This window comes from Tauraco erythrolophus, chromosome 6 (genome assembly GCF_009769465.1).
Source record: "Tauraco erythrolophus isolate bTauEry1 chromosome 6, bTauEry1.pri, whole genome shotgun sequence".
Taxonomy (NCBI): domain Eukaryota; kingdom Metazoa; phylum Chordata; class Aves; order Musophagiformes; family Musophagidae; genus Tauraco; species Tauraco erythrolophus.
The window spans coordinates 24,750,368-24,763,630 of NC_141470.1; the positions used below are offsets into that span (position 1 = coordinate 24,750,368).

General features: G+C 38.8%; 1 protein-coding gene across 2 annotated transcripts in view; it reads right to left on the bottom strand.

Annotated features, from left to right (window-relative positions):
* The window catches only part of PARVA (parvin alpha), a 65,997-nt gene that overhangs the window by 15,415 nt on the left and 37,319 nt on the right, over window positions 1–13,263 (bottom strand). For both annotated transcript variants that reach the window (XM_086613368.1, XM_086613367.1), the window contains exons 2-5: window positions 4,965–5,054; window positions 4,795–4,865; window positions 4,058–4,160; window positions 1,992–2,132 (exon numbers count right to left, since the gene is read on the bottom strand). In XM_086613368.1, coding sequence (XP_086469494.1) covers window positions 1,992–2,132; window positions 4,058–4,160; window positions 4,795–4,865; window positions 4,965–5,054 — 405 coding nt within the window. The remainder of the gene's footprint in view (window positions 1–1,991; window positions 2,133–4,057; window positions 4,161–4,794; window positions 4,866–4,964; window positions 5,055–13,263) is intronic.

Consider the following 13,263-nt stretch of genomic DNA (forward strand, 5'->3'; position numbering starts at 1 on the left):
AAGTTACAAACTGCAAAGTAACTAGGGCACATATTTTTACTTTTTAGGATGTAGAGATTATGGGACTCTTTTCCTCTTGTCACCTGGAGCCAGAGGGCACTTTTAAGGCATCTCTCCTTTACTGGTCTGCTGCTGCTTTACAGGCCATGCGAACGCAGCCCAGTCAGTAATCTGCATCAGCACCAAGGCGTTACTTTTTGCAACATGTCTGGATGCCATAGGCATTTCCATTGTGTAGATGGAAATCTAAAGCTAATTTGAAAGCCAGATTTCATGTACGGCAGTTTAAGCGCTGTCTCTGCATTCTCCTTGCGTTTCCTTTATTCCCTTTATTTCAATAAGGATTTATGGACTACCAGAAAGATATTTTTGTACTCATAACATGCACTTACTCATTTCGAAGTGTCACAATGTCTGCAGGATGATAAACGAGCCTATTTTGGCAGAAGCCTTAAGCAATAACTTACTAAACTCAATGACTCAAACATTCCTCATGAAGTTGTTATAGTTCTTGTTATTGAAGCTTTTTCGCAGCAGGTTTCATATGGGTAGTTAACACTAACACGACTTACAAGATATCAAAAGCTATACTGTAGAAAATCCTGAATCAAGTATAAAACCATTGGCATGAAAGTGAAGCATTTCTAATTCTTATTATTGCCTTTCTTCTTCTTCTACTTTGTTTTTGCATTTATAGTCTTCCCTAGAGTAGTATTCCTAAATGATCTTTGATAGCTACAGTACAGTGCATTTACATTTTTTGTACTTGAACTAACCAATAACTACTACCTTACTTCACTGGTAAAGCAGGGTAAGATTCACTAAAATATCCTTCTTCATTATCTTCCAATGCAAGACAACTATGCCATGGAGATAACCATTCATATGAAACGCAGCATCACTGTCAAATTTTGCTGGGGTGCCAGGTAGGTCATGAATGAGGTGCTTTAGCAGAACACTAAAAAGATGCCTGTCTGCCTAGTAAAGGTGTATGCTACAGCTGGCCCCAGCTGCTGCTGTCTATCTCCACTTTAGCTCTAAAACACATGTAAAGCATTAAATTAAATCTAGAAGTTAAATTGTCAGGCAACTCCAAACACCCTGCCTCCAGCTGCAGAACAGAGAATGGAAAAAACCTGGGGGGAGGCTGAAGAGGGATGGGGACAGAAAATTCAGTGGGACCACATGAAGGGGAAAGTCAGAGATGCCTAATGTTCACTCTTCTTCCCTCGAGCTATTTCTCTCCCTCTCACTAATTTGTTGTGAATGGAGTGGGATACAAAACAGCTAAGCTCAAGATAAGTATAGGAGACAGGGAAACTGCTACATACTAGCCAAGGTATTCACCAGTGTGAAATGGTTCTGGATGCCAAACTTAAAACAGATTAAGAGGCCTAATTTTCTAAAACTGCTAATAACCTGCTTTCTCCAACACATATGCACTAAAATGTCTCACTAAAATGTTGGGCCACTGAGGGCATTTCTATTAGATATTACTATGTTCATTTTTAATACAATAAAACAGGAAGGGTGCAGTCCTAATCTTGATGAGAGCTTTGTAATCAAAACCAGTGGTTCAAATTTAGCCTTAAATGATCAGAAATATTATTCATATCTATGTTGCCAAGTCTACACAAATATAGAGTCCTAGGACTTAACTCTCCTTCTGCCAATCTACTGCATTTATGCAGATACTTGCCCATTTCAACAAACCAATTTAGTAACAGAAAACTTCAGCCGGTATGCATACAGACAGGAGCAGAATACCATACTTTGACAAACTCTGACAAGACAGTTTATTTAAATTGGAGGTTGAGAACTAGTAAAGAGAGTAGAGTGTATCACATCTGGAAGTGCCCTGCAGAGCAGCTCCTGCCACAAGTACCAGGTTTCAAACTTCCCTTATCATTAAATATTTCAGAATTTCAGATAGCGGCTATAAACTCTCAGCTGTCAACAAATGAGAACAGCGTAGAAAACACACAACTTACAGTCAACGTTCCATTTAATGCTTCTTGGAGGGAGTTTAAGAGTTTCATTGATCTTTTCAAGCACTGTCTGTAGCTTCTGTTTCTGAGCAATTTCAGACTGAGTAACTTCAGCAACATTCAGTTTCTCACTTTCAAGTTTCTCTGAAGTGATAATAGAAAAAAAAAACAGAAGGAAAACCATTGTCTACTCCACAAAGAACATAAAGACATCCTATGCATCCAGATGTACATCCAAGAGATATTAGACTTCCTAGTTTTAAAATTCTCTGCTTTTCCTTCCAGAGGCACTTTCCCCCATGCTTGTGAACTAAAGATACAGTTCACATTTTCTCTTTATTTACCCAGTGCCAAGGGGAACACAAAGTATTAATGAGAACCACACCACTGGCTAACAAGTATTTGCTGCAACTCCCTTTAGAGAGCATCAGACTCTGTGGTAAGGCCATTACTTCTATTGCTACTGGATAAAGAGTATTCTATATGCAATTGGCTTGTACAGCAGACGTCAAACCTAGGACACAGATATCAACTTTAAGAAGATTTGTTTCATCAGTCTAAGCTTCCTGGCTTCTCCTTCAGACTCAGGGAGATTTAAAAATTTATCTTGGCCTGTTTGTGATAAAAGTGAAGTGACACCATATTCATAGAAGTGGAGGATGCATCCAACAAATGCAAACAAGTATTTCTGGAAGTATGAAAGCGACTAAAGCCATGGGCAAATTCTTTCTGTGAAACCACAGCTCCTTTCTGCACTCAAAATTTGCAGTAGATTTTAAAATACTTTATGAATTGGTTTGTTAATAATTAGTACGGATTGCTAGGTATATACACACACAGCCTAGTGTCTACCATTAAATAATAAGCAAAGAAAATTTAGCAGTAAAAGCTCCCTAATAACAACACCAGGAAAAAAATGCTTGGTTGCCTAAAAATTTACTTTTATAAAAGAATATCTTTTCAAGCTTGGTATGAGCTGATCTTGTTCTTATCAAAGCCAACTGAATATCTTCCTAAAGAGAGTGAGCTGAGCTACCAGCCTATGAGTCTTGCCCAAGAGACTGCCATCTCCATGGGTTTCTTGTGTCTCCACAGAAATCAGTTTGTGCATAGTCTCACAACAAGACGAAAGTCTGTAGTTAGCATTGACCTGATCAACAAGGAATCAAGAGTAATGGAAAAGATTCCACTGAAATCAATAAGTGCTGGATCAGTATACACATATTTAGAGTCAGGCTGTATGTGATACACATTTTTTGGGTTTCGAGTGAGGTCGCTGGAGGTCTGCCCATGAGAATCAAATTACTCAGTCTGGGGCCTATCCAGTCCATCACAATATATCCAATAGCTTAACCATTCATAGAAGGGAATAGTCTGTGTAGTCTTTATTGGAAGTGCTCACATGATGTTTCAAGATTCATTTAAGATACTGAAAAGAAATTTACTGGAGACTTTATGAGCTGTAATAACTAAGAAAATGGCTTCCAAGCCTACAGTTAAAAAAGCACATGCCAGCTCTGCATTAGCAGTTTCTTTTCTCTATCTGTTTCTCAGCTGAAGCTCAGTTTGCAGTCCACTGGGTACCATTACCTCAGTAATGTTAAAAGCCAGACATCAAATCAGAAAGAAATTCCAACTTTCCAGAGGAACTTCGCGATGTGAATAAACTGTAGTATGGAACCAGTCGAGATTAAAAACATCCACCGTTATACTAAAAACACCCTTGCCTTCAAACTTACTTTCCACTTGTAACATGGTTAAGTTTGTACAGCACATATGCAGATAATAAATTTAATTGGAGTGAATACTGCTGCCAAGACAAGAACCCTCCCTCTCTAGCACCCCAGGTAGGCTTTATGCTGTTCTCATCAACCACAGATCACCACACATTGCTCTGCAGCTATAAGGATTGTGTATACAGCCTATTGCTCAAGGGTCTCATAATACAATGCTATTTTTATATCAGTTAGTGGCATAAATGTAAGATGATACCAAGGCTCCTAAGTAGGAACAAGTGATCCACTTACTGACAAAGTGCCCCAACAGCATGCACATGTATTTTTTCTTACCAAATAATTTCTGCAATACTTGTCCATCATACAGGTCTTCAGCCAAGTCTTTCACAATAATCCTCTCTCCTACCAACACATCATTAATCCAGTCAATTAATACCTATATGGGAAACACAAATTTGGCAGTATTATACACTATTCATTTGCAATTTAAAACACATGTCCTTTTGTACAATGATGAAAATATTTAGCAGAAAGAATATCAAAGCTGCGATGGCTCAAAATCAGTCTGAAATGCTATCAGAAGAAAACAGGAAGGACTTAGGAAGGACTCTTCTAAGGTGGCTGTGGCAATGCACCACAAGCTCTACACAAATACCAGATCGATGCAGTGCCTTCTGGAGTGAAATCTGTCCTTTGTTTTCAGTAGTATTTTAACATTTTATTGTGAAGCAAAAGGTGTTGAAGTCCATTCTAATGAAGCTTCCTGCTAAAATTCTAACCCCAAGAACCACAAAGACTATGAGGGAAGTCAGTGTGATCTTGGATTGGGAGTGGAATAGGACTAAGAATCTGGACTCAGGATTTTAATTCAAATTCTTAAATCTATCTATGTCATATTTAGAGAAAGATATCAAAACAAATTACCTGCCCATTTCACTGGGATGTATGCACCACATGGTTTCATTTAATTAGTATCTAGCTAGTGCTTTCAAGTGTTCAAATGAGAGAGGCAGGGAAAGTATTAAAAAATAGTTTCACTTTTCTTAAAGTGTTTACATGCTTTTCATTACCTTCATTAGTTCTTGTAATTTTGGGTCATTTCTTGAATTTGGATCAACCATTGTTCGGACTTCATTTTCCTCTGGAAGGTTTAAAAGAAAGATATTAGAAACTATTACAGCCATGACATTTTATTTTACATCAAGCTTTTATGTTGAGATGTAAAATTGTTGTGAATTACCTAGCATAGTGTCCTCAGGGTCTAGTTCGAACGGAATTGGACTGAGAGGTAAGTTAATGGCATTTATTCCTTCTTCCTGTAATTCAGATACTAGGAAATAAAAAAGAAAAGCTTGGTCAAATTTCAATTCAATTTTACTTACTATTTCACTCTTGCTGAAAGTAGCATTAATTGTCTTAATTTCTTGATAAGAACATGACTATTAGATAAGCCACTAGGTGTAATTACAGCAATAAAATAAAGCTAACAAAAATGGGAGGCCCAGCCAACAAACCTTTACTTGTATGAGTAGATATTCCGTGGATAATGGTACTGAAATCAATGCAATTTCCTCAAATCTTTTCCAGGATAAGGCCGGTTGTCCTCAAATTTTAAAAGGCTCACTTGCATTTTAATGGTCCTGACATTTTAACACCAATGAATCATTTCAGCTGAGGGAAATGATTATTGCTTTCAGCCATTTCACCCTTGTTCTGGAGATGCTTCAAGTTTAGCTACTTGAGAAGAGCCGAGTCTGGCTATATATCCACACAGAGGCTGTCAGAGTGATAAACTATTTAGTGCTGAAGGTGCAGCGGCAGCACGCGGCTACCTTCGTTGTTCAGCTCAGAGATCAGCTAGGGCAGACTGTGGGATGCTTCTGGCCTCTGTTCTCATGGCAGCAGGACACAGGTGTAAGATGATGAACCCTAAAAAGTACTGCCTTAGTGTGGAGTCCAGGCATAGGTTGAGAAGGAACTTGGACACGGGAATGGGGAAGTAATCCAAAATCCCATGGTTTGCCGATGCCCACAGTTGTCGGGAAACATGGACGAGTTCTTACTCAGCCAAATTCTCCTAATGCTTCAAAATCAATGTTCTTGTAATACATGCTCTGAGAACACAGGAACAGAGAGACTCAGAGAAGAAGTGTAAAAGCAGTGCTGCCGCTAGTTCTGCACTGTACAGGTTCTGTACTAGGTACCGTTCAGAGCAACTTCACTCCTTTCTCTGGGTGACCCAAACTTTAATAGGTTACAAAGAAAAAACCCTTCCTTCACTGCCCAAACATGCCTCCATAACAGAAAGAGAATAAATACAAACAAGCCAATATACTGACCCTACCACTATGGAAGAACACATAGCACTGTGCAGGGAGGGTACTCACTTCTGTCATCAGACAAGTTTGTATCTTGCTTTGTAACCAAGAACTCAGCGCAAACCTGATTTACCAAACCAGGAAAGAGGCTCGCTGTTTTATGAAGGACAAGTAAGTAATGTTGTTTTGACCACTCATTTTCCAGTGTACAAGACCTTTACCAGAACTACTTGTTAGCACAAATGTTCCGGTCAGAGTTTAAACTTAAATAACTTAATTCGACCATCCTACATGTGTCCTAAAGATTCAGGTAGCGGTATACACCTTCTGACATGAACTAAAACATATGATTTCCATGCAGTTGCAGATTCACCATCTAACATTTCAGATTTAGTAACTGAAGCTTTTCTCAGTTTATTTTGAAAACTACAGAAACCATTTAGGCTCAGAGAAAACAGAAAAGTAGACAGTGAGAGTAGAGATATCGTGTTTTGTTCCTGGCCCCATGACTGCCTCATAAGTTAGCTTTTGGAAAACAGTTGTACCTCTCTGCCTTAACTTCCTGTGTGCAATAAGCACAGCTAAGTTTCACTTGAACATTGTGATAACTAGTCAGTTGGTGTGGTAACAGTACTTAAAGCTTTCCAAATATTTTCTATGCTTTGCAAAATGTTTTGTGCTCTGCCCAATGAAATACCTGTGCACGTTTCAAGAGGCTGTGCAGCTGTATTCAGGCATCCGTGTAAGACCCATAGCAATGATGGCTGTTAGAATGCTTATTACTTCTAATTGTACAAAAATAACTTTAAAAATTCCACAACGCTCAGTACTGAAACACTAACTCCACTCCATACACTCACCCTGCTTGTGTATCTGTAAAATACAAATACTGAGCAGCTCTTAAGAGTCATAAAATAATGTTGACAATAATAGTTCCCTGGATTGTTGTATATCCTCCAAAACTGATGGCTGAGAGCAACAGACCAAATTAATCCCTCATGTAACTCCATTGAGTTCTGAGGAGTTATAGCAAGGATTAATTCAGTCTAGCATGTACAATCTCAGGAATTGTTTACACTTAATGGCAATTTTTTGAACTGCTAGCACTCCTTAGAGAAAATCATTGTTGGTTTTATTAACCTATTTGATTTTTTTTTTCATTTTGATTCAAAATGATTATGGGCATAAAAATGTCAGTGGATAGAAAACTTCCATGCAGAGGTCCTTCTGTTCTGAAAAGTTTAGTTCATGGAGGACTTGTGCACAAAAGTTCCTAGGCAGAAAACGTTTTTTTTCACATCAATCCCAAGAGGGAGAATAGTAAATAAAATCTGTTCAAGCCAACCGGCTCCACTGAGCTCTCCTATGGTGAAGGGCTGGATGCTCTGCTTGGGCAAGACACGCTGGAAGAAGCAGTCAGCTCATTTTCCTAGTGAAGGACAGTGGGGAAAGCTTTTGGCTCCTCTCTCCAGGGAGTCACTCATTGGCAGAGCTCGCTGACACTTCTCCAGGGAGACTGAGTGGACCTCTCAAGACTGAATGTTTTGTGAGGTGTTCTTTTCAAGGCCCTCTGAACCTCCTCATATTTGCCTTCCAATGTGCACAACTGTTACCTTCTAGTTTTAATAACCTGATCTTTGTCATATTGTCAGTTTCTGAAAATTAGAGAATGCAAATAAAAACCCGCCCTATCTTTGCATGGAAAGGGAACATAAAATACATAAAATAATAATAAATATATATGGGAAACTAATGGATTGATCTGTTTAGAATGCATTGCAAGAGTTATATTTATTGTACAGCAGGGGCTAAGTCCTGCTTTGCGGTACACAGGTATACACAAGCGGTGGTCTTGTTTCCCCAGGTAGCTCACCCAAATTGCATACATTTCTCACACCTGCCCAAACCATACGCAGAACCTACCCAACACACCTCCGGATGATCCAAAGATCCCAGATGGATCCAGTTTGCCAGAGAGGACAGCTCCTCCTCAGCCACTGCATTCTGCAGTGCACAACCAATGCCCAAGGTTGGTATTAGTCCCGTAATAAAGACTCCTCCTGCCCTCCTGTCCCCTACAAGCAGAAAACGATGGAGAAACTCTGAGCCTGATAGCATCTTTTTCATTTCTTTCCCAACACTGAAAAGATTTAACTACAGATTAATAATACTACAAAAAGGAGGAAGTAAGAACACATGCATTATATCAAACCGTACATAAAGGGAGAGAAAAATGTATTACGTAGCATAGTCTCACTTTCTAAGAATTTCCATCAAAAAGTGCCATGACAAACCACTATTCTACACTTAGGTGTTTATAGAGGAACCACAAAAATGTGACTGAGGTTGTGAGTTTGCATACCACAGTTTCAGCAGAGGAATCTATTTTTCAGCTGCTTTTCATTCGTTTTAATTAATTTTCATGAAAATCACTTCAGCAATTTAGTACTTTAACAAAAACAAAGCACAGGTTTGGGACAGTTTTTGCAACAGCTGAAATTAAAATAAAATAATCTAATTTATTGAAATACTTTTTGAGGAATGACTTGAAGCATCAGTAAGACCTCCACTCTGAGTCTTACAGTGTAAAGACCCAGGAAGGGAGGAGGAGATGTAGTTGCAGCAGTTCATCTATACCACACCAGTTGCCAGGAGCCAGACCAGTGCACTGGGACCTGTGGCAGTTCCTCTGAAGGGCAGTATCCACAGAATTGTCTGCTTGACATCAGGCATGTGTGGCCACTGGAAAACGCCAGTAATTAGAGTTAAGAGCACCATCCTGTTCTCACCCTTTGCTGTGTCCCAAATACAGCCCAGTGCATCAGCTACCATGGGGCTTGTTCTCGTCGTGCTTATATTGACACGATTAGTGACTTTATCCTTTTGAACATGAGAGGAAAATCCAGTCCTTCATGTATTTTTACGGTCATCATGCTAAGTGGAACTGGGAGCTGAATGTACTTTTAAAGCAAGACCCTTAAAAGCAACAGTTACACATGGCCCAGACAAATCTCTGCAAATTGGCAACACGAAAGCCCCAGTTTTAACTCTGGATAAGGAACGGACACTTCTGCTCAGACTTCTGATTCAGCTCCACATGCCAAATTTGTTATGATGTAATCAAGTGTAACTCCACTGCTATCAGCTGTCAACAGACTTCCTCCTATCATGCCAGCACCAAATTTGGCCCCAGAGCTGGGGAGCCCACAAGCTTGTGTCAAAAGCAACGACAGCAGCTATTTTAAGCGGGATAGAGTTCTTACTGTTTTAGATGTTCTAAGATTACAAGGTCATAAACCTATGCTATCAAATCCACGCGGGTGCTCTGAGCCAGACTTTGCCCTTTGATGCGTGCATCCAACTGCCATTGAAACCGTTGGACGCCAAGCACATCTGAAAGTGGAGTACTGCCCATACGGTTTAAATTGGCCTAATTCCTCTAGTACATGCAGCCTGTTGCTCCACATCGTATTTATTAGACAGTTTCATTTGGGTTTTTTACTTGTTTGTTTTGTATGCTGAAGGCTTTTTGCTGCCCTGTTTAGTATTCGGGGCTTAATGTTATTCTGATTTGAATAAAACACATCTTATTATTTAACTGAGCTCAGAATGCCACATCACCCAATGCACTCTCTGTGGTTTAGACGTATTTTAGCATATCTATCCAAAGAATCACAAAATAAATACAGCAAGATGTAGTGTTAAATGGTCTCTTCTCTGAGTGCTACAGCCCTGTCTTTCCATGTAATTGATTCTGTACTTACAAAACTAAAACTACTCAAGTGCTACAACACTAATGGATCGAATCTGAAAGTTTGTGATTAACTAGAACCGAACCCTAATGTTGGAGGAGCACAGTGACACAACGCTTCTAACCTCAAAGTTTCAAAATCAGGACATTAAAATATATTAAAATATATTCATATACACCTACATAAATATATATACACACAATTCTGCAGTTCTTTAACTTTATTTCTTTCTTTAACATAAGGGTTGCCATTTAATGCCTTCTCTGTCATTTTTTAAGTTGCAAATACTTTGGTTTGGTTTAGTTTGGTTTGGGTTTTTTTGTGGAAGCTGAGATTTGTTGACGTTCACATGACTCCAGGAGTCTAAGCTTTCTATAAAAAGTCAAAGGACTTCATATTGCTAGAGTAACACTGGATATTTGTATATACACCCACATTCGAACATGCATGCATATGCTACATATGTGTGCGCATGTGTACATACGTAGCCAGAAATTACAGCCAGTTTAGAAAAATGCTGATTTTCACTAAGAAATGCTTTTACTGCTTTTGTACAGACAGATATATCCACTCAATTATAGTTGCGTCAAATTTAGATGAATCGTTTTTCATTTAATATTCTCTTTACTGGGTGCAAATTTCTGATAAATGCTCATGACCTTGATGGCTTGCTTTTGTAACCACTTGTGCACAAGGGTAGCTTTACTTCTACTGACTTGATAGTCTGCAATGCAGACTTGACTGTAAATGACTGGATCGCATGGATTTCAGTGGATATATGCTGATTTATACCCGTTCACTGGCTCAGTGTGATTCCTGTTCCCCCTCACATACTCCAGTTTTACATCTTGATATAATTCCAGTGGAGTAATTCTGAATTTGTACTGGCAAATGTCAGAAGAGATCCAATTTACCTAAGATGGTCAGAGAATATGAGAAAAAATAGAAAAAGCATTTTCAAAAAGTCCTAGCTTAAGCTTTTACAGAATTATACTATTTAGTCAAGCAAACTTACGCAATTGCTTTCTGGGCCATCCATCCAAAATGTTATTTTTTAATGCTTGTGTGTGAGCATCTTATAAGTCCACAAAGGGAAAAGAAAATATTAATCTAAACTGGTACTGCCTAATTTTCTTGAATACATAATTCATCCAATATGGATTTTGGCAGCTCAGCTCTAACTCCGAAACAAAAGAAATCCACACAAAAGACAATAAATCTGCATTACACATGGTACTAAAATGATCCAATGGATTTATAGATGTTTACAAGTTTGCAGAGTGTGACACAGCGTCCACCAGAAATTTGATATTCACAGCACAAAACATCATAAACATATGTCTGCAACTACAAAGGGGCCTTTTTATGTGGGGATCATTGTTAAAATTGTCTTCAGAACATAAACCTTAAGTTGTAAATGCTACTCCCCATTTATTCTCCAAGACATAACAAATGAGGAAAGAAAAGCAGAGATATGTTTGTAATTGAAAATGTTTCTCAGGAAATGATCTGTAGAGGAACATCATTCTCATTCCATTAACTGCTGACTCCAAGCCAACCATTTGTAAAAGTAAATAAATATGCAAACTGGCTGACAACAATGTGCCTGCCTTTAATGTTACTGCATTAGTATCCAGTCTCCAAAAAAAAAATCTATTTTCTTTTCTCATTTCTCCATTAAACCAAACATGGCGTACACACAAAAGAACGGGAGAAATGCTGTTCACAAAAAAGAATGGGAGAAACGCTATAACTTAATTTTCATGTATGCAATAAAAATTAAATGCTTATTGCCTTGAACTTTCTTTAAAGTCCAAAGCTACTCCAAGGTACCTCAGTGACTAGCTTGCTGTTCCCTTCTCTTTTGCAATTAGCAAGCAAAAAACCCTCCACAGATTGACAGGTCTCTGGTCTGCGCAGGTAAAAACCAACAACAAAACAGGGAGCAAACTCAATCCTTTTAAAGAGTACACATGATTTTCTTCACTGTGTCACTGTAAGGCTTCATTAAGCCTTACATGCTTTCACATTTCATTAGGGATGAAGGTTCTTTTTCCAAATTTTCCAGGTAACAAGTGGTGCAATATCAAGCATACAGGTCATTCCATTCATTCCTTCAACACATCCTCTCAACACATCTTTTAAAATACATAAGCAGTATTTGCAGATATTTTGAAAAGCCTGTCACCCTATAGGACTGTTTAAAATATCACTTAAAAAACCCAAAAGACAGCACTAGGGACAAATGCAGACAGGAGTTCAAATGACACTGATTTTTTTCCTCCACTGAAGAACAAACCATGTATTCAAGAAATGCTGTGACCACTCCAAGTCCTTATAAAAAAGTGCTGCACTGAATCTGATTCCAGCCTGAAGACTCCTCAAACAGCCTCAGATACGTTGGTAGAGTCTTCGTGCAAAAGATACCTGCAGGTTTGTCAGCAGATCTGCACATGGTATCCCTAAATACAAAATATTTTATTGAAACAAGTCCTTTGACAGCTAAGATTTCCAGTTTATTGAGATGTCTCAGAACTACATGGGGTGCTTGGGGCTATACGGAGGCAGGAGGGAGAGCGTTTGTATCCATCTCACCAGTATTCCAGCATTTCTTGAGTTATAACAAATCTGCAGGTAACAACATCCCGAAGAGAGTCAGACAGACCTCTTGGTGTAGTCCTAACCCTAGCCAAGGGGAGCCAAATGTTCATCCTGTATGCTCACCAGCTTGCTGCATAGTTTTCTTCCAAATATTGTGGAGTGGAGAAGCTGATTTTATAGGACTGACTAGCCTTGTTCTCTGAATCACCAACCAGCTAATAGTAGCTATTCCAACATCAACAAGAGGCGCTCATGCAGAAAAGACAAAACCAAAGGTCTGTTCCAAGAAGTCTTTCCCAGCTCAACAAGTTCTAGCTATTCCTAAGGGAAAACCCAAAAATAGTTCTTAGGAATGTGAGGGCACACTAGTAGCAAGCTGAGGATTTCCTGAATTTCTTGTTCTTTTCTTCTTGTGATATACACAAGCCTCATTTTTGAAGAAGAAAAAAATGAAGTGTCAGACTCACTGCATCTCAGTAATCTAGATGACTATTTCTTCTTCTCTTGGAAGAATTAGAAAAATGACTACATTTACTGGAACGTTAAAGCTCCTTTCCAAGGACTGCGAATTGGTTTATGTATCGCACATGGCCACTATTTTCAAACTGTAGTTCCTAGAGCTACTTGTGTTTTAATATAAACATCTGGTCATCTTCAAGGAATTACTTTGTGACAAAGGATCAAAAGATTTGTAGTAAGTGGCCAAGTATTTCTACATCCCAGAAGGAAAAAACCCACAAAAACACTTTAATGAGAGCTCCTCATGCTTCAAGATCTTTCTTTGGTATCAAAGTCAACCAAGATAAAGTTTGAGGGTGACACCAAGGCTGGAGAAGTAACAAACACAAGGAAGATGAGATAAGAGTGA